The sequence below is a fragment of the Bactrocera dorsalis genome, chromosome 1 (assembly GCF_023373825.1).
Source record: "Bactrocera dorsalis isolate Fly_Bdor chromosome 1, ASM2337382v1, whole genome shotgun sequence".
Classification (NCBI taxonomy): domain Eukaryota; kingdom Metazoa; phylum Arthropoda; class Insecta; order Diptera; family Tephritidae; genus Bactrocera; species Bactrocera dorsalis.
This window is the reverse complement of record NC_064303.1, coordinates 28,051,369-28,073,164: the sequence shown is the minus strand read 5'-3', so window position 1 is coordinate 28,073,164 and position 21,796 is coordinate 28,051,369. Positions and strand designations below refer to the sequence as shown.

Genomic DNA, 21,796 nt, shown 5'->3' with positions numbered 1-21,796 from the left:
CCAGCGGTACTTTTCTTTAAGAAACACTCGGGAGTAATTAATACTACTTCACTCTCTAACTAACAGATCTTCTTCTTCTTCCTTAGTAGCGTAGACACTGCTTACGCGGTTATAGCTGAGTTAACAACAACGCGCCAGTCGTTTCTTCTTTTTGCAATTCCGCGCTAATTCGCGATACCAAGCGCAGCCAAGTACTGCCCCGGCGTGTACTGCGTCGAATACTTCAGAGCTGGAGCGTTTTCATCCATCAAACTACAGATCTAGTCAGCGTAGCCGCTGTCTCTTAATTCACTGAATAATGCCATGTCGTCTTATAACTCATTACAGCTCTCGTTTTCATCGAATGCGATATTCGCCGTTGCCAATGCGCAAAGAAAAATAAATCTTCCGTAAAACCTTTCTCTCGAAAACTCGTATATAGCAGGACGGGAATAATGAGTGACTTATAGAGTTTGGTCTTTGTTTCGTCGAGAGAGGAAGCTTTACTTCTCAATTGCTTAGCACAGTCGGAGAAGTAAACACCATGATTGGGCAAGAGTTATTCTGCGTTGGATTTCGACGCTGACATTGTTGTTGGTGTTAATACTAGTTATTATTTATGACTTCGAAAGTTATGACTGTCAAACAAGTGATGTGGGAGCCAAGTCGCGAGTGTGACGACTGTTTGTTTTGATGATAGAAGATATTTATTCTTGCCCTCGTTCACGAACCGAGACCCACATTTGCTTCGCTTTATTGTCCAATTTGGAGAAAGCAGAACTAACAGCGTGCATAAAGGCCAACTCCTTTTTCATACTGTCTAAGCAGCTTTAAAATCGACGAAAAAGTGTGTGTCGATCCTCTTTTACGCGTCTTTTTTTCCAAAATTAGTTGTTGATTTTCCAGGTCAAGACCCACACTGATAAGGTCCAATAAGTTTGTTGACAGTGGGTTTTAATTCTTCACACAATACGCTCGATAAAACCTTATAGGCGATGTTGAGGAGCTTTATCCCACCGTAGTTGGCGCAGATTGGGTGGTCTCCCTTTTTGTGAATTGAGCAGAGCACACTTAAATTCCAACCGTTGGGCACGCTTTCGCTCGACTATATTCTACAAAGAAGCTGTGAGTTGTTGTCGATTGTAACATTCGAAGTAGGCAGTCTGTTTTCCTCATACCGCTGAGACCGCTGGTTTGGATATAACTATACTATATGTACATTAAACTTAGTAGAGGTCGGGGCCACGCTCACGTTTTCAAATTACTCGCCACAGGTGCCCCTTGCTACTGCAATCCACTGTGCCAATTGACAGTTCCATATCTTTTTTAAGTACTTAGTTATAACACTTTATAAGTTTTCCTTTATTGACGTTTTGTGGGCGTGACAGTGGTCCGATTACACCCACCTCCGAACTAATCCTTACTTTTTGCAAAGGTACATGTATTCAAAGTTTCATTACGATATCTCAATTTTTACTGAAGTTACAGCTTGTACGGACGGACGGACGGATAGTCACTCGAACTCAACTCTTCTCATCATCCCGATCACTTATACATATACATATGTACGAGTACAAAACCCTTTATCTAACTCGATTAGTTTTAGGTGATACATACAACCGTTAGATGAACAAAACTATTACTGGTATGTAGCAACTGTTTGTAAGAGTATAACAACGGTACCTAGTTGATAAAACTGAATTTGATATGTATACGTACTCATTTTTTTGTGTGTGTTTTGTTTTTTTTTTTTGCTGCTAAATTTTTTTTAATTTTTTGCAATCGTTATTTTTTTCAGCAGGTTAAAAGCTGAAATACATTTTTGAAGTTATACTTCTTATACGACGCCGGAAAAGGTTGCGATAGATTCTGGTTGCGCAACCTTCCATATAAAAAGTAACGCAAAGTTGCGCAACCTCGCTTCCATCCATATGAATGTAACGCAACCTTGTCCTGCGAAGATGTGCGCTAGCAGCAAGCGAGCGGTGACAATCGGCGATCGTTTGTTCGTTTCTTTCGCACAGCTCGCGGATCAACCTAACACAACAACATGTTCCATGCTTATTGCTGTGTTGTTTTTTGTAGAACAATGTTTCAATTTTTGGTTGGTGACATATTCACATGTGTGTGCATATGTATGTTTGTATGCTTGTGCATTATTGAAGTTTATACTGTTTTTTCTTTTTCTTCGTTTGTCTTTCATTTCTGCGAATTCTCAACTATGTTACGATGTTTTGTTTGAAATACTCTACGTTGGCCTTTCAGAATCACACAGAATCATTTCTGTGCTTTTGGAATCAGATACTAATAAATATTTTTTTTTTTATTACTAATAGAAAATAAATTTATCGCAGCAATATACATAAAACATTATGATAATATTGCTGTGATACAAATTTAATTTCTATTAGTAAGCAAAAAATTACAATAATAAAGTTATTAAGACTATAACTTTCGCAGGGCATCACAGCAATGTTATGTATAATGTATATACATATTATGCATATGTATTGCTGTGATAATATTTATTGCGAAAGCAAATGTTCTACAAAGTAGGTATATTCTATACTTAAACAAAATTATTAGAAACCATTGTATGTTTCTTGCATGAATACCGAATCAATCATACTTAAGTCAGCGCAACCTAATTGTCAATGGTGGTGTTGGTGGTAAGCGCTTGGAAGGTCAAGATGCTAACACAGGTTCCCCAGGTTCGAATCCCGACAGAGAATAACATTTTTAATTTTTTGCTTTTAACATCGGCGTATATACTATAAAAATAAATATTTTTCTTTATTTTAATTTCTATTAGTAAGAAAAGATTTATTTGTATAGTATACGATTGTTAAAAGGCATACATCTTCTATCCTATCTTGTGTATCTGCACATGCTCATGATTTTTTTTTTTTTTTTTTTTTTTTTTTTTTTCCGAGGAGGAAGCATCGAAAGCCTGACCCCAGTCAGGTGATGGAACTTTAATCCAAACTAAACCCTCCTACACCGCCCTGTACCGTTCCCCCCGGTAACACCGTCAAGTTTACGTCGGGAGGATGGTTTGAGTTTGAGTGACACTCATGGCGTACGTGATGGTCAAAATGCATTCAGTTACAAGTTGCATTTACTTGGCACGCCACCTCTGTTTGGTCTAATAACCCCCCTTGTACAGGATTGTTTCGTCGCCAACCCTTCCCGTCACGTCAATGTTAGTGTGTTTGGGTCGTGGTTTGGCTGTTTGTCAGTTAACAGCATTTAACAGCTCTCTTGTCCGCCGCTGTTCCAGTTGCCAGTATTTAAAAGCTCCAGATCAAGAGAAGCAAAAGCTTCTTAGTAAAGTTTTACCTCTGCTTGTGGTTATTTTGCATCCCCACTCGATAGCCCAGGCATTAAAGTCCCCAGCTATTATAATTTTGGTCTTGCATCTGGCATCGGCCACTAGGTTGTCGCTAATACTCTTGTATTCTTCGTCGCTAGAGGCTTGGAGGTAAGTAGCAGCTGTATATATTAATATTAATTGATAGTTGTTACGAACAAACCATCTGAAGAGAAAGGGCTATTCCAGCTGCGCAAAGTTTGGATTGGCATTTCCATATTAGCCGCTTTCTTTGACGAGGTGTCACTTGTCCCAGGTTACGCCTTGTCCGATTTTGTATGGTTCATTAGTAGAACCACATCAATTTGCTTTCGGCAACTGACTGTTTCAATAGTCGTGTGGTGCTGCTTGGCAATGGTTTTTGCGTTCAGTTGTAAGAAACCTCATGTGACCTGCTGAGCTGCTTTCTTGTTATCGGCACCTGACAACGCTTCCTGTAAAGTGCTCAATTTCTTTTGTTCCGGCTTTCAAGCAGAGCAAACATTTTGGTTTGTTGTTGCAATCCTTTGCCTGGTGCTCCTCTTTCGCATCACATCTCCTGCAGAGTCTGGATCTGTCCTGTTTGTGCATGTTTTTGCCGTGTGGTTAGTAGTCGAGACATTTAAAGCATCGCTGTGGTGCCTATATTCTCGTATACGGCAGCTTTACCCAACAACTTTCAGCTTTCTAGTCACTAGCAGCTGTCTAGCTGCTTCAAATCGGGAGTTTAATGAGTGCCGTTTGGGTGTCTCCATAGGACTTTCTTAAGCTCTTTGATTGACGAGATTGTCAGCTCAGGGTTTCCTAATTCCCTTTGCAGGGCCATAAAGGACTTCTTCCTTGGTTTTTGACTTCATCAAGGTCTTTGCACTCAATAGAATCTCCTGGGTCAGCAGCTTAATGTGCCATGCTCATATGAGTGTATGTATACGCATGTGCGCGCATTGACTTGCATGTTCATACATTCATAATATACTGTATATGTACATAATATTTTGATACATTGCCGAACAAATAATCACAAGCATACAAACATACATATGCGTACACCATATGAATTTGTCACCAACAAAAAATTGATCTTCACAAAGTCAATCCGGTAGCCAAATTTTGGCGAAGAACAAAAAAGAAGAGAGAGCTATAAACGCTGCAATATTCTCTTCCGCAACGAAGAGACGGAACTGAACTTTTTCTTTCTGAGTCAAAATTCATTCATTTAGACTTTTGCTTTAAGATTCTTCATTTTATGTCGCATAATAAATTTATAAAATGTTGGAATTTAAGTTTTCTAGTTTTCTTCATACAAAATGATATATGCCATTTCTTAATATCACTAAGAGAGTATAACTTTATCCGCGCGTAGGGCTCACGCTCCGACGCACCTTTTTTTTTTGACAAAAAAGCACGACCAGGAAATTTGTAATTTAATCCCATGTCAATGACTATTTGAAACATTTCAATATATTTTCTATATATTTTGCTAAGTTGATAGGACTATCCTTAATTACTATGCCAAAAATGCGATCCGTTTACCAGTTTGTTTACAGCAGCTGCTTAAGTCGGTACACCTCAGTAGTGCGTTGTGATTTTAACAAAGGGTTAAAATATCGAGCAAAGAATTTGCTTCAAATTTTATATTTCTAACCAAATTTCGTGTGCGAAAGCGTTGCGAATTTTGAAAAGGGTTTACGGTGATCCAGCTTTATAAAAAGCCTACGAGTGGTACAAAGCCTTCAAAGACGGTGGAGAGATCGTTGAGGACATGTCCCGTTCTGGACGACCAACGACCTCTTCAACTGATGAAAATATTAAAAAAATTAAACATCTCCCTGTACAAGTTTTTTTTAGTTCACTGCATATTTTTTCAGGTGATATATGTAGATGGCCACCGATAAAATCGTTAATGAGTTAAAAGGTTAAAGGCAAGCACATACAACTTTAATTTCGAAAGTAAAAAAATTCAATTTACTTTAAAAATTAACAGCGTTATTACATATGTATGTACAAAATTAATTATACGCCTAAAATATACTACTGAATAAAAATAAACTATGTATAAGCAAAATAATTAGGCGAAATAATTTTCGCCTACTTACTTGCCAGCGCCTAAGTAAATCAACAAAGAAACACGGCCAATTTTTTTTTTAATGGAAAATTGCAATTTGGAGCGGACATGTTTGCATACTTACTTTCATTAACATTTTGTTATTTTATTACAGGAAGAACACGCCAAAGCTGTTGAAACGGAAAGCCACATACGCAAATATGCATGAGCGAAAGTCATATTTACAACAGTAAACAAAAATATACAATTTTATAAACATAGTTTTATTTAAGTATATTATAATAGTTTTGTGCTAATTTTACACTATAACCAGCGAAAAGTTGTGATAAATATACATAGCTAAGTACGAATATTAAATGCTTCGAAGTGGGAAATGCTTTAGGTGAGCCAACTTGGTTGAGGAAGTGTATCGATGGGGATGCAACCAAGCGTTTGGTGCCTGGCTGTTGATAGACATGCGATTGGATTTTGGTATGCGCACATACATAAGTATATGTATGTACATATATTTCTTTCTATGTGTCAGTATTTGTAGCAATACAAACGCCAATGTTATATAAAAAAACCGCCGTACTGAAAAGCGTTATGGTTTCGATAAGCGCTAAAATCACTTTCAGTATGACTTAACAAACGTTGAAATGCATATGCACTTACATAAATAGCAGTAGGTATATTGCATATTATCGATGTCATGCGTGTGTATGCCTAAAAAGCGCAAGCGCATGCGCAACATATAAACTGGAAAACTATTGAAAATACAACGCGAACGCTAGAAAATCGCAAATATGTATGTAGATGTGTTTATGTGTATAGGTGCTTATAACCGACGCGGTAGGAGTATGCATATATGTATGTGTATACATGTATGCGTATACAAGTATGCATTTGGCGATAAATCAAACACGACGGGCTAGAGCATTTGCCTTGCACTTGAGCTTAACGCCAACTAAATTACATATACACATATGTATGTAAGTACAAAAAAACTCCACAAAGTTACGCTAGAGCGAAGTGCGTGTTTGGCGCGCTACACATACATACATTCGCCCACACACACACACATATATATATATATATGTATATATCTTTTAGGCGTTGCAAGGAATTAATTGTTCTACTTTTAAGCGGATTCGCAATGTTGGCGCAATATCCAACGTTGGTTATAAATAACGAAATGATGTGCAACACGTCAAACAGTTTGTATATCGGCAGCAAGGCGTCAAGTACTTTTTCGTGCAAAGTGGATTATTTTTCGAAGTAAACACACATACATATGTATGTAATAACGGCGAACTAACAACGCGCTCACTCACTTGGATTAAACAGTTGCAGACGCGGCAAGCATCACACGCAAGGATAATATGGACCCGCAGCCATCGATTGTAATTACAACCGATATTCAAATCACGAGAGATCCCCTACTTTTATTTTTTTCATCCCCACAGCATCAACATCGACAGCGCCGACTACGACCGCTGCTTTTGCTCTTTTTCCTTTGCTACTTCGCGAGCAGCCAAGCTAAAAGGACTACACGTCGCCTGCCGCGCGATGAGGTACACGAATATGCGATACATCACTACAACTATGCCGAACGTGACGTGGAGGAACCGAGCGGCAGCGTAGCAGATTTGCATGCGGATGAATCGAGACGCGTGGAAGTTCAGGTGCCTTCACCGAATGGCAGCAATAATGGTGGCACAACACGGGACAAGCGTGGCACCAAGAAAATTCGACACATCGTGCATTTGGTTAAAACGGCACAGCAGAAGCGAAAGAAGCCATTAACAACACCACGAAATAATAACCAACAGTATCGTCAGCAAAATGCAGTTGATGGTGATACGAAACCACATCACACTTACGAAGAGGTCCATGAGCATATTATGGAGCCAGCAGAAGCGGACGAGTCCGCGCAAAAGTCTACCTATGTGCCTTCGTCAGCGCATGCACAAACGTCCGGTTCTAAAACGAAAGTACATACGCAAAAGGAACCGCTGTCAGAGGCATCTTCGAATAGCTATGCCACGCATGCTCTTCTCAAGCCACATTCGGTGAAAATGGCGCAGCAGAAGAAAAAAATCCCACTGCCGACAACAAGAGCCAATAACCGGCATCAAAATGCATATGAAGGTGATACAAAACCATACCACAACTACGAAGAGATGCATGAGCATGTGATGGAGGCAGCAGAAGAGCAGGAGTCTGCCCAAAAGCCTACATATGTGGCTTCGTCAGCGCATGCACATACTACGTTCGGTTCTAAAGCGAAAGCCCACGCACAAAATGAACCGCTACCAGAGGCAACTTCGGATAGTTATGCTACGCATGCTTTTCTCCAACCACCAGAGGAACCGCAAGATGAACCACACATGAGTAGCACGGAGCATCATGAACATGAAATTCACGAGGAAGAGGAGCATCATCATGTTGAGAAAATTAAGGTGAAGCATCATCATCACCATCATCATCATAATCATGTTAAGGAAATCATTAAAAAAGTGCCCGAACCATATCCTGTCGAGAAGATCGTACATGTGCCTGTAGAGAAGATAGTCGAAAAATTGGTACATGTACCCAAACCTTATCCGGTAGAGAAAATTGTTGAGAAAAAGGTACCATATCCGGTAGAAAAGATTGTCGAAAAGGTTGTTGAAAAGAAGATACCCTATCCGGTAGAAAAAATCGTCGAAAAGATTGTGCATGTACCGATTGAAAAGATTGTGCATGTGCCAAAACCGTATCCTGTCGAGAAAATTGTCGAGAAAAAGGTACCGTATCCAGTGGAAAAAATAGTTGAAAAGATTGTTGAGAAAAAGGTACCATATCCGGTTGAAAAAGTTGTCGAGAAAGTTGTACATGTGCCGAAACCATATCCAGTCGAGAAAGTGGTTGAGAAAGTCGTAGAGAAAAAGATTCATGTACCTGTTGAAAAAATTGTCGAGAAAGTTATACATATACCCAAACCATTTCCGGTAGAGAAAATTGTTGAAAAGATAGTGCATATACCAAAACCATTCCCAGTGATAAAGCACATACCATATCCAGTCGAAGTGAAAGTACCCGTGCACATCGAAAAGCCGGTGCCATATCCAGTGGAGAAGAAAGTACACGTACCTTATAGAGTCGAGGTGGAAAAGAAGGTGCCGGTACCCTATAAAGTGGAAGTGGAAAAGAAAGTGCCTGTTTTTATACATACGCCACATGCGTCTCATGAGCCCTACAAGTTCGAACACCACGAACACGAGCACAAAGACGATGCACACGAGCATCATGAAGAGAAACACGATTACGAAGAACACAAACATTTTGAACATCATGACCTTTCCGGATATCCCACCAATCAAAATGCTAATTACGCCAAGTTACAACAACAGCAACCTAGGCATATAACAAATGGCGCTAAAGCTGTGTTAGCTAAAGCGCATACACCCGCAGCGGCTGCAGCGATACGCGCCGAACTGCTGCATCAGCAAGTACAAAACTTTGGATATAAAATTGCTACCAGCACTACGCCAACGGATCTAAATCAATCCTCTAGCGAAAATAAACCACAAATGGTGCGTTTTGAGCCTACACCGGAAAATAAATTCGGTGTTAAACAATCTACACCGGCAACGCCCTCAGATCTCGAGCCATTTGCCTCGGAAAACAAACCGGTTGTAGCACATTTTGAGCCAACGGCATTGCCGTTTCGAATACACGTAGATGATGGAGCGACAGCGGGAGATGGTGGTTCATCAATAGGTGAACCATCAACCGCCAATGACATGCAAGCTCAGGCCAGCACTCATAGCTTCCGTATGCTAGCGCGTCTCCAACCGATCACGATGCCACTGCAGGTTTATCAATTGCATTCTCTGCCTTTCCAACAACCACTCGGCTTCTCATTGCCTGCCATACGAGCGGTAGTGCCGAGTAGCACATCCTGAATATGACAGAAATTAAATGAAAAACGTGGTTCGTAAGACTGAGCAGACTTAACGCACAAACTAGATTTAAGCTATGATTTATAACATAATTTTCTATATAATTTACTTTTATAAGATAAAATCTTTATATGCATTTGAAATTTGCTCATTTTTTTTAATGATTAAGGGCTGAATGTTCGCCCACAAATCCTAGGAATACAAACTGGAAAATGTATCGCAAGAGTCTTATACAAACTCTCCCACGCGCGCTGGGGATAGACTCATTGGTCACCACCGACACGGGTGACACACACGGCATGTAAAACTGCACTGGAGAGCTGTCCACTGAAAACTCCGAAAAGCAGGAAGAATCCTCTCTGGTGGAATATAGAACTCTCGAAAATCAGAGCATTTAGGCCCGTAGGAGTGGGCCAACTAACGACTAGGCGTTGCATAAAACAGGACTTGCAATATAGAAGTCTGAGTTAAGGAAGGCAAAGAGGACTTCTTGTAAAAGCTTCTGCGAAAAAATATCTCATAGAGCGCTGGAATACGATTTCACGGTCTTTGTCGACCTTCCGGATGAACTGCACTTGAACTGGGCGATCAATTCGTTCAAACCTTTCAAGTCCCTGAGACCGGATGGCATCATACCAGAGCAATTACAACAGGCTGTTAAGGTGTCATGCAACTGTTTGCCATCTATCTATACGAACTGCATAAGACTTGTTACATCTCGGGGGGACTGAAGACAAATAAGAGTCACGTTGATTCCGAAAGCTGCGAAGGGCTCCCATGTTACGGCCAACCTGCTTAAAAAACTTACAGATCATGGCTGCCGGCGCTTATAGTCAAAAGAAAGATCCTGAGTACTGTTTATGAATCACTTAGATGGTTTTATTACCTAGAAGATACAAGATCCCGGTACCGCTGCCGCAAATAATGACACAGTGAAATCTTTAGGGCTCATCCTGGATAAGAAGCTTTCATGGAAGCCGAATATCGAAGAGAGAGAGAGCAAAAAAGACATCGATTTCCATCACCGAAAGTCGTTCTATGGCTCTACGACCCCACCTTTATGTTCTATGGGGTCTTTATGTGCACTTGTAAAGAAACTCGAGAGCGTTCAACGTGCGGCCTTCAACAGTACGTGTGATGCACTAAGCTCCACTCCAACCATGGCACTTAACGCCATGTTGCAAATATCGCCCGTGGACATCGTCGGAAGGTGTATGCCTGCGAAAGTTGCCATCACATGCAGAAAGTCTGGGTTCCTAAAGGAACACATGCTTAAACTCTCACTCACTTTGACTTCATACCAGATCACTTGGAACATAGAGTCGCCGAACCGAACTCTGTCGGCTCCTTATTTACCCATATACCGACGAGGAAGTTGTGGGTAGGAAGAAGCCGTTGGAGGAGAGGGGCAGTGAGCTTCTTCACGAATGGGTCAAAGCTTTAGGGGAAGGTTAGTGGAAGGGTTTACTGTGAGGAGTTCTCTATCAACTCCAGCTTCAAACTTCCTAACTATTGCAATGTCTTCCAGGCCGAGGTTGCAATTAAGGTAGCAGTAGATTTACTGCTCCGAAGTGCAGCCTCCTTCAGAGAAGTGACCATCCACTCAGATATCAAATCGGCGATTCTATCCTTGAAGTGAGGGAATCCTACCAGACGCCATCTCAAGAAGCTGTATAGGAAAAGAGGTGGAAAAACTCAACACCTCCCGCGTTTGGGAGGTCAAGATTCAAACATTTGGAAGAGTATACTTTCAGACATCCCAACGTCCAGGCGGGAATGGAAATTAAAAGCCTGTACCAATTTGTATTGGCTACTACGCGTTTTGCTAATTTATAAGTTCGAACACAGGAGTTCTTCTGCAGTCTTTGATCTCACAAAGGACTAAATATATGTAGTAGACCATGTGCGATCTTTGAGCACCCATCTAACCTTACCTAACTTGACTTTGGATAGCTAAAGAAAAACGCTGGCAATATCGGACCAGTAGTCATATTTTTGCTAATAGAACCGCCTCTTCAGGTGTTCATAGCTCCATTATAGAAAATAACCAAAAGTACTATTTACTGAATACTTTGCAAGATCTATGTCGATACTTTGTTCTCCATAATGAAGAGGAATCGTGTTTAGATGGAGTCATCTCAAGATTCAAAAATAGATCGGTTTAATATATTCAAATTGGTTCGGTTTAAGTACACGAACCCAACCATTACACTCGGCGGTACATAACTGAAACTGATTTGTAAGTCGATATGTCAAAGCGGTGACGGTATAAAATAAATATCGACGGGCGATGTCCCAAAGCGAAACACTATTTCTTTCTTAAAAACCAACCTGAATCTTTTTCGTCTGCCTTTCACTAGATCCAGGCAACCATATCGGTGCAGAGCAACACTGGCCGGCCCATGGTTGTTGTCAGCAACTATTTTTGCCTTTTCTCAAAATTGCTGATTGCTGACCACTCAGATAGATCATTATCTGCATACCTCTTCAGCCCTGGAGGGTGCGTAGATTGTTCGATGTCCTATAATAGTGTTGTATGATTGACTCTGGCATAGGCTTTTGACAATTCCAACTCTTGGAGGATGCTACTCCCACAGGATGGTTTTTGATTTAGACCACGAATTATTTGGGCGTTTATGATGGTACGTGCTATGGTGCTGCTGTACATTTTTCGGAAGTCATGTTGATGGTCTTCTAGACTCAGGTGGTGAGTGAACATTGGGTGTAACAAGGCCGTCAAGTGTCTTCACTACTTGAAAATGGGAGTTATCGGACGATAAGATTCCCCTTGGATGGCCAGATTACTCTTTCAACTTTCTACAGATCGAATTTCAATTTAACCTAAATATCTAAAACTCACCGACCTTTGGCCGGATAAATCCTGGTCAATTCCAGTAACGTAGAACCGACTGTCGTGGAAATTTCAACTCGATCGTCATGCCAGTTCGGATTAAACAAGGCCTTGAGAGTAAACTAGAGCCTACTTACATCGGTGGAGAGGCTGCAAAACTTCACGTGCTTTACCCAGTTTGTCCGCGAAGAATGGATCACATTGCGGGATTGACTTTCGACAACGAATACGCCCGCAGGAATGGGTAGTGCGGTCAAGGTGTTCTCGGTAAATTCGGTAAGTTCCTAAAGTTTATGAGATATTGATCTGAAATTTGTCACACGTCCTTTACTCACCAAGAAGCTGCGGCACTGCCGATGTCTAATCCTTTTATTTGAATTTTGAAATATATTAAGACATTTCGTATTTGTAAACCATTTTTAATTCAGTAAAAATAATGTATGACACCTTACTACACTTATATAGTAATAAAAACTTAAAATTATAACTTTAACTTTATATTAAATAAAAAAACAAACAGGTAAAAACTAGGTATCGAGGTATTTAGTTTCACATCACTTGTTCTTGTTTTAGCACACCTGCTTCTTCCAGTAATTGCTGAAAGCCGTCTGGTATGTTACCTTCACTAAGTTCTGTGCTCCATTTTTTTAACTAAAAAAAAGAATGCATTTTAAAATAAATTTGATTATTCCAGAACAATAGTTGTTTCTATTGACCTACTCGCTCCAGTTCTTCACGCAAAGCCAATACAGCCTTTTCGCGATCGGCTACTAGCTCTTCCAAGTACTGGTAACGTAATTTTTTACGTGCTCGACATTCCCGAGCACTTTGACGACTGCGCTCTGGAATTTAATGAAATCTTTTCTTACTATAATCCTATTCGGCTTCACTCTGATAGCATTACAAACCTAATTTGGCTCTTATATCCACTTTTTCCGTGGAAGCTTTACGTCCTGGTTTACGGCCCCTTTTGCCCGTCTCTTTGCGTTCCTGAAAATATCATACAAAACGAAATTAATTCGATGTCATACAAATATTCAATAAGCCAACTTATAAGAAATCCTTTATTTAAAAATTTTAATACTTAAGGGTTGATTCTTTTGTTCTTAAGCGAAGCTATGCCCTTATTCCAACTCAAAAGTACAGCCAAACTATTGCGTAGTATTTAATGTGTGAAATTCGAATGGTGTTTCAAATTGAAAATTAAAAGCTATTAATTTATAAAAAAAAAAAAAGTGATTCGTTCTTTGTAACTATTCAGAAAAGGGCAACTACGCATTAAAGCTCATTAACGTCCTTGAACTTCACGACACCCACAATAGTTAATAAGTCTTACTCACTGAAAGATTTGGCTCTTCTATGACTTGCATTTCATCACAATCCATACTTTATTCAATGTTTGTTAATCTGAGTGATTTATATTTAAAATTCACAACAAATAAATAATTATTCTTTTAGCTACAATGCGTTTATAAAAAATTGTTTGTTTTCTTTGTGTTCTACTTAAGTATAAATTTTAGATGTCAGATGTCGCAATAGTCGCCTAATTTCACAATGTTGCATTTACACTGATACAATAATTATAAGTATTGGTGTTTTTTAAAATAGTCAACTGAGATATCAATAAAAGTATTCATCCACTAAGATAATATTTGTTTTTTTTTTTTTATATAAGAAATGTTTATTTGAAATATTATCATAAATAGTTATTCTTTTTATAGCAATATAATGTGGCAACATGTACATATGTCTAAATACCGTTCTTAGCGGCAATTCACAATAGATTTGGGCCGCGTATATTGCTGTTTTGTTCTTGTGTTCTTATTGATTTTAAAAACAAAATTTGCTTATTTCGTAGTAAAATGGATAAAATCGAACAAAATGATGGCACTAATCGTGATGAATTGATTATGCAGCAACAACGCGAAATCGAAAAAGAGGTATGTGTAAAATTGTAGCATTAATTAAATAGAGGGTTTGTTTGTTGGTGTTGACAAAGAACTGTCGTCCAGCCTCCACTCAACAAAGGCCAAACACTTAAAATTTTGTTTCGGTCTATACACAGATAAGTGACTCGACACCATTGGTAAGTGAACAACTGCCCATAACTTGCCTTAATGCTGAGTATCTGGGTGATGAAGTTTTCACATCAAAAATTCAAGATCTTGCCGGCAAGTATAAGTTCTTACGACGTACCCGCCCTGACGGAAATTGCTTTTTTCGTGCATTCGCTTATGCTTACTTAGAGCATTTAATATCCAACAAAGATGAATATCTACGATTCAAAGACTTGGCGGAAAAATCGAAAGATAAGCTAGTGCAGTTGGGATTCCCTAGTTTCACGCTAGAGGACTTTCATGATACCGTACGTATGCTTTTATATAAATTATTTTTAGAATATAACAATTCATTATTCTCACTTTTCTATAGTTTATGGAAGTGGTTAAACGAGTAGACCCTGCAAGCGGTTCCACAGACCAAGTATGTGACGAGCTGCATAAAGTGTTCAATGAGCAAGGTTACTCTGATTATGTAGTAGTCTATTTACGCTTACTCACTTCTGGAAAGCTGCAAGAAGAGGCTGATTTTTATCAGCACTTCATTGAAGGAAATTTTACAATTGAAGAATTTCGTCATCAGGAAGTGGAACCAATGTATAAGGAATCAGATCATATACATATTATTGCACTCTGTACCGCTTTAGGTGTAGGCGTGCGCGTAGAATATATGGATCGGGGTGATACGCATGTAAAGGCGCACGACTTTCCAGAGGGTAGTACACCAAAAGTTTTTCTAATTTATCGACCGGGTCACTACGATATTCTGTATCCCAATTAAAATCTAAACTTGAAGATATCAATGCCTCAAAGCTAGGAGCTAAGCTGCCTGCTTCTTTTCTAATTTGCTAAGAATATGTTAAATGTACGTATGTATATTATTTATGGCGCTAATTGTATATTAGACAGCTTGAATTGATTTCCTACTTGTTTACATTCATTAACGAGGTCTAAATAATTTTAAATGATATTATGATCATACGAGTCATTCAACTGCAATTATATTTTGGATTTATAAATACATTGTAATCAATTAATTTCGAGATTTTGCGATATTTCACACTGGAGTAAATTATGAAGATATATTGCAATAATTACTCATTAAATTAATATTTTCCAAAAAATATAAATTAAAACTAAATGTTCTTAAATCAATATAAATATGTGTTTTGCGATTACTAAAATAAGCATTATTAAACCAGATCCTACTAGCACACGAAAGTTGTAAGACAAAACGAAATAGTTTCACTAAATGAATGAAAGTGAATTCTCATTAAAAAAAAAAAAAAAAAACAAGGGAAAACGTTAATTTCTGCTGCATCAAAGCCATATGCCCTTCACTGGTGAATTTCTTACAGCATAAAAGGGTATATAAAGATGTCTTATCTATCTATATTGAGTTTGTATATTGTTGTAGCGGCCGAGTTGACAGTCCTTGGCCGGATAAAAATCCGTTGCAAATTTTCAGAACGATATCTCAAAAAGTGAAGAACTACTCGTAGTTCGCGCATATACAGTCAGGCGGACATGACTAAATCGACTTCGTGTCAAATTTTAAATACACTCGTAAGGGTATGTGAATATATAAAAATAATGTAGGTAATAGGGCATATAAAAACAGACAAATCATGAAACTTCAAATTATTTCGCCTGAAAAGGCGACTTAAGAAAAACTCTACATTTTTGTCTGTACGAATATTTATTCTACTTTTCTGTAGCAGTTATACAATATTTATATAAACAAGTAACGTATTTGCCTTCCCGAAGTATATAAAAATTATACAATAAATTGTCTAATTTATTTTAATCTCTTGTACTAAAAATGAACAAACTAGTTATGAACATATACATATATATTTATTCATTCTTTACTCTTTAATTTTCTTTTAATAATGAACTAATGAGTCAATTTCTATTATTATTATATTGGATACGTTCGTTGAAACACTTTTTTTACTTATTACATGATTTTTATTTTGTGTGTGAGCGCTATGCTACTGTTATGTGTATATAAAATAATTTATAATTGCACATGCAGCTTGCGCTTTTACAACTTGGCATCCGTTGTAGCTAGTCAATCTGCAGAACAGACAGCCATAGCTTCTCCTTTCTCTTCTTCCAGTTCCTTGCCGGTGACAGCCAACTTCGATTTGGCAAAGTCATCCAATTGCAAACCTTGTACAATTTTCCATTTACCATTGCTGATTTCTACTGGGAATGAGAAAACAACATCCTTGGGGGCACCATAGCTACCGTCCGAAAGTACACCCATCGAAACGAACTGACCAGATGTGGTACCATGCCACCAATCGTGCATATGATCGCAAGCCGCTTTAGCCGCCGACATGGCCGATGACATTTTACGTGCAGCAATAACAGCAGCACCACGCTTCTGCACGGTTTCCACAAAGTTACCTTGCAAAAAGGCAGCATCGTTGACAGCATCCCAGACGCGCTTGGTGCTGCCGTTAATTTCAACAATACCATTGCTGGGGTCAGGGAATTGTGTGGACGAGTGATTACCCCAGATTACAACATTTTTAACAGCACTAATTGGTACGCCTAATTTAGCGGCGATTTGTGCGGTAGCACGATTTTGATCCAAACGGGTCATGGCTGTGAAATTCTCACGTGGAATTGATGGTGCATAGTGTGAGCATACCAATGCGTTGGTATTGGCTGGATTGCCAACAACCAAGACCTTAATATCCTTGCGTGCGTGCTGGTCGATAGCTTGACCTTGTGCCTTGAAGATTTTTACATTGGCGGACAACAGATCCTTACGTTCCATACCCTCTTTGCGTGGCATGGCGCCGACCAAAAAGGCAGCGGCTACATCCTTAAATGCTACAGCGGGATCAGCGGTGGGGATAACTTGACGCAAGAGTGGCAGAGCACAATCGGCCAACTCCATGACAACACCCTCAAGTACTCCCATCATTGGGGGAATATCCAGTAAATGCAAAACTAAAGGTTGTTCTTTGCCGAACACCTCGCCGCGTGCAATCATATAAAGCAGAGAGTATGCGATCTGACCGGCAGCACCAGTGACAACAACACGAATTGGCTCAGCCTGCAGATAAAAGAAAAAAGTTTCGTCACCATAAGAAGAGAAGTAAATTTAATATCGAAATAAATGAGTAAGAAAATAGAAAAGACGGGCAGGTTGTAAGAAATAGCTGTAAAATTCATAGACCCTATTTATTCATTCAATTATTGACAAATTTAACTACATAAAATTCTCGCTACTTAGATACAATAAATGTTTTATTCTTACAGTGTAATATAGTATACAGTTGTGCATTGATTTATTCTATATCTATTCTACAACACATCCGTATGTATAGCTTTAAATATTCTCACCATTCCCCTAAAAATTCTTGAAATGCAATCAAAAATATTTTGTTTTTAAGTAAGCTTCAGTTTCCTTCGTTGCCACATAAACATGTTACTAATTATAGATATGAAATTTGTCGCGGTGATACTAAAAAAAAATATTAATAGCCATATTCCCACTCAGGTTCTCTTTTGAAACAGCTGACATATCCCTGATTTTGTCTTAATAAAAAAATAACTTTGTAAAGTCGTGTTATTGGCTATTGGCATTATAGATGTTGTATTGGTGCCAAGAAAGAATGAAGGTGCATTTGTTAATTACATTACCTTCCTCAACTATTAATAGCTTTGGGTGCATGTCATCTTTAAAGGCACATGTTTTCATTTTGTTTGTGTGCATAGATCCTGGATGTACATTAATTATACATACATACATACATATGTATATAATTCAATACTTTTCATTTATAGTAGATTACATTTAAAATAAAAAAAAATAAAAAACTATTAACATCAAAGTATGCACGTCAGGTCAATTAATTAAAACTAAAAGTTTATAAATAAGCATCACTACGCCTGACAACAAAACAGATGTCAAACAGACGAGCCTCCGTTACACAGTCGTACAATAACAATTGCTTATCTTAATGAATTGGATTGGGATTATCACTTTATATGTATGTATATAGTTGACAAATGTGCTTTGTTATATGAACCCAGAATTAGCATTTCAAAATATAATCGCGAAGTAAAAACTGATGCGTGAATGAGCGTTAAGACGCATATATGTACATAACTCTTATTTAAAGAGGTGTTTTATGACGTAGTACATTTACTAATCTTGTCTTTATTATTCAAAGATATTTTGAAAAATCTAATTATCAATAGCATATTTTCTACAGTATCTATTTTTGCTTTGGAAATTCTACGGCCATATTAATCTGACGATCAATTATATAGTTATTGCTAAATTTTTTCATTGATAATTGAATTTCGCTATATAGAAAATTATTATATAATACACAATCTTCCGTTACGTGACCCTTGGCTTTGATAAGCACATATTATAGCAAATGAGAAATGTATTCCCGCATAAGTGTACATCTAAATATAATTTCTGTACATGAATGTATGTAGTTTCCGGCCGGTTCGCTGCATATACCTAATCACTACCCTAGATAGTTAAGATTTCAAGGTCATCTTTTTATCTCAATCCACCACCTATTCCTATCAATTTATATGCAAATTGATGCATTTGGCCTATCACAGACACAAATAGTACAAGCGGAAACGTTGCTTTTTGCTGGTTTTTCTATTTTGCCAACAACAGCATGCCAGATAATCAAAGTCCTCTATTAATAGCGAACCGAAAATTTCAAGTTCATTTTTGCTGACGTACTGGATTTGGCACATATATTCCGGCAGAATAATTTAATATTATTCCATTTGCGCTATTTATTTTCACTTCAATACATCGAAAAAAGGTCAAATGAATGTTACAAAGTAATTACTAGGTGGCTGATATGAATTTTTCGTATATAAAAGAATTTATGAAGTGGAAGGGCTTAGGGTATGGTACGAGTGTTTATTACTTATACCAAATTTTAATATGTTTATGGACTTACCATTTTTGCTTAATTCCTTAAAAAAGTTTGCGAAAACAAGAGTTAAAAATTAAATCAAAACGAATAACAATGTTCAATAGGCTGAAAATTCGTAAGAAATTTTTCACTTAGTACCGCACAAATGGATGGAGAAATGGAGAATAATCAGCTGAAATGTCAGATTTCATATTTTGCTTGGAGTGCCGATGGCGAGTACACGAAGCATGCAGTGTTGCATTTTTGTTTTTAAGACTAGTACATTGCAGAAGTTAGAATTTCTATAAATCTTTGGGTTAATTCAAAAATATTATTGTTTTGAATCAATATAGAAATCCATTATTAAAAATATATTTATTATCTTACAACGTAATCATATTAAAAACAATGAAAATTTAGTTAATCGAATTAAATAAATGTAAGGATGCATTTAAGGACAAAGTGTCAATCTTTTCATCAAGCTAATAATAGTCAGATAATTTTTCAAATCATTATTGAAATCAATAAAAATTTAGTTAATCGAATTAAATAAATGTAAGGATGCATTTAAGGACAAAGTATCAATCTTTTCATCATGCTAATAATCGTCAGATAATTTTTTAAATCATTATTGAAATCAATGAAGATTTAGTTAATCGAATTAAATAAATGTAAGGATGCATTTAAGGACAAAGTGTCATTCTTTTAATCAAGCTAATAATCGTCAGATAATTTTTCAAAATTACTCTCAATAAAGTGTCAATTGTATATAAAAGGAAATAGAATTCAATTCTTCAGCACTGTTTAAATTTTTCGTAACTTCGGAATAATTGCTCCTTGGCTTGCTTTTGAAGAAAACACAATTTCAATTTAAAACTTATTAAACTATCTAAGAACAGGCTCATCGCACTGCTTAGTATAATTTATTATAAGCTACATATAGCTACGAATAATATAAAGCAAAATCCATTCATATATACCTTACAAATTCAAATACATAATCATATTTTATAGCCATTATAAGAAAAAACATAAAGATAGGAGAATAAATTTATGATCGATTCACAACAAAGCTGTCTACACAGCTTGAATACTTGGATAAAATCTTAGTTTAACTGATTGTTGCTACAGCGATCTCCATTTGTATTTGTTCGTTTGTAAACGCTGATGCTCAGAGTGGCGCCAAATATTAAAAACTGCATGAAAACCGTATCCTTCAACTAAAACCACTTCATATATACATCATTTCTGCCATAGTTGACATTTTCTTCGGTATGTGCACAAATGTATCAAAATAGCTGGCAAGTTCATCGATCGTTACATCGTCGCTGGTGCCACTGCTATTTGCAATTCCGGCGGCACCGTTTCCAGCTTGCTGTGAGCATGATGTACTTGCATTGGAACGGGTATTATTTCCAACATTTCTTTCTGGCGAACAAGCTTGAGCACCGGTATGTGCAAAACTATTTCTCTCTTTGTTACTAAACAGGCTTCGCGATAGCATAGATGACTGCATGGTTGTAAAATTTTTTGAAACACGTTGATCAGGACTCACTAAACCAAATCGTCCTTTGACATCATTTTCTAAATTTAATAGATTTTCACATTCATGAATTAAATCACGAAAATCGCATATCCCTCTACTCGATCCTGGTGATACTAAATTTTTATTTATTGACGAATTCAGAGCCTTTCCCATTGCACCTGTAGAGGTTTGCTCATTATCAACTTTAGGCAATGTGTGCAGAAGCTTCTGTAAATTTTGCAGTTTGCGCAGCACGGGTGGTCGCAAAATACTGCGTCGATGCTTTAAAGATTGTCGTTGAACTCCTAATATAGTGTGTGTTTCACAGGAAACATCGGAAGTATCTGTAGATAGAACCGTCGTTGCGGATTTGTATGCATCTGCACTACTCTCGGAACGACGACGCAATCTGCAACGTCGACAACCTTGATTATTTCTTTGCATTTGGGTTAAACTCGAAACAATCTTTCCATCTTCAAATTTTAAGTCATTCGAATTCGCATCATCTTCGTAAAAAGGATTCAAATTTAATGGTAACTGTGCAGTATCAATAAGATTAATCGCTCCTAAGTGTGCTGGATCCGTTGAATTGATTTCCAATTTATGGAGTTTGCTCGAAATTTCTTCCGTCATTATGGAACTTGCTTTCATACTGTACAACAAGTTATTTGCACAATTTGTTTTGTATTTCTTGACTTTACATTGACCTAAACCTTTTGAAAATTTACGACAAAAAATACGCTTCTTAACAAAATTTTTGCCAAAAATTTGATATTTTCACTTCCACTACTTTTTTCTTCGTCTCGCTTGTTTTCAAGTCATATTTGTTATTGTTTATTTGACTTGATTATTCACTATGTTTTTATTGCCCAATTTGCTTGTGTGCCTTTTAAAGAATATTAACTTTATAATGATGCGTAATTTTTGTTATTTCGCTTAATATTTATTATTGGTTTTATGTTGATATTTAAGACAAAAATTTTCTTTCTGTTGTGGGTGATTTGCTAAATCTTCTTTTCTTTATTTTTTCTCTATCGTACGTGGTGTGTTCAGTGCAAGATGCAGTTCAGCTAAAACATGGTGAGATTGAAAATTTCTGTAAATACATCCACTGGATTGATCTAGAAA

The 21,796-nt window shown here is 37.5% G+C and overlaps 5 protein-coding genes across 5 annotated transcripts; 2 read left to right on the top strand and 3 right to left on the bottom strand.

The window, feature by feature from the left end:
* Positions 1–6,522: 6,522 nt before the first annotated feature.
* Positions 6,523–9,460, top strand: LOC105223753 (titin). The gene is made up of 2 exons (XM_011201568.4): positions 6,523–6,775; positions 6,839–9,460. Exons 1-2 carry the CDS (start codon positions 6,755–6,757, stop codon positions 9,320–9,322), a joined length of 2,505 nt encoding a protein of 834 aa, XP_011199870.2. The 5' UTR covers positions 6,523–6,754; the 3' UTR covers positions 9,323–9,460.
* Positions 9,461–12,568: 3,108 nt separating this feature from the next.
* LOC105223754 (REPTOR-binding partner) lies at positions 12,569–13,691 on the bottom strand. The gene is made up of 4 exons (XM_011201569.4): positions 13,511–13,691; positions 13,079–13,160; positions 12,891–13,012; positions 12,569–12,821 (listed from the first exon to the last, which is right to left on the bottom strand). The coding sequence occupies exons 1-4, from the start codon at positions 13,553–13,555 to the stop codon at positions 12,720–12,722; spliced, it is 351 nt and encodes a 116-aa protein (XP_011199871.1). The 5' UTR covers positions 13,556–13,691; the 3' UTR covers positions 12,569–12,719.
* A 247-nt stretch (positions 13,692–13,938) lies between these two features.
* On the top strand, positions 13,939–15,030 carry LOC105223755 (ubiquitin thioesterase otubain-like). Its single transcript, XM_011201571.4, has 3 exons — positions 13,939–14,110; positions 14,236–14,535; positions 14,601–15,030. The coding sequence occupies exons 1-3, from the start codon at positions 14,033–14,035 to the stop codon at positions 15,006–15,008; spliced, it is 786 nt and encodes a 261-aa protein (XP_011199873.1). The 5' UTR covers positions 13,939–14,032; the 3' UTR covers positions 15,009–15,030.
* A 1,063-nt stretch (positions 15,031–16,093) lies between these two features.
* On the bottom strand, positions 16,094–19,347 carry LOC105223756 (malate dehydrogenase, cytoplasmic). Its single transcript, XM_011201572.4, has 2 exons — positions 19,189–19,347; positions 16,094–17,300 (listed from the first exon to the last, which is right to left on the bottom strand). Exons 1-2 carry the CDS (start codon positions 19,189–19,191, stop codon positions 16,302–16,304), a joined length of 1,002 nt encoding a protein of 333 aa, XP_011199874.1. The 5' UTR covers positions 19,192–19,347; the 3' UTR covers positions 16,094–16,301.
* Positions 19,348–20,006: 659 nt separating this feature from the next.
* LOC105223757 (uncharacterized) lies at positions 20,007–21,723 on the bottom strand. Its single transcript, XM_019989379.3, has one exon. The coding sequence runs from the start codon at positions 21,317–21,319 to the stop codon at positions 20,375–20,377; it is 945 nt and encodes a 314-aa protein (XP_019844938.2). The 5' UTR covers positions 21,320–21,723; the 3' UTR covers positions 20,007–20,374.
* Between the last annotated feature and the right edge of the window lie 73 nt (positions 21,724–21,796).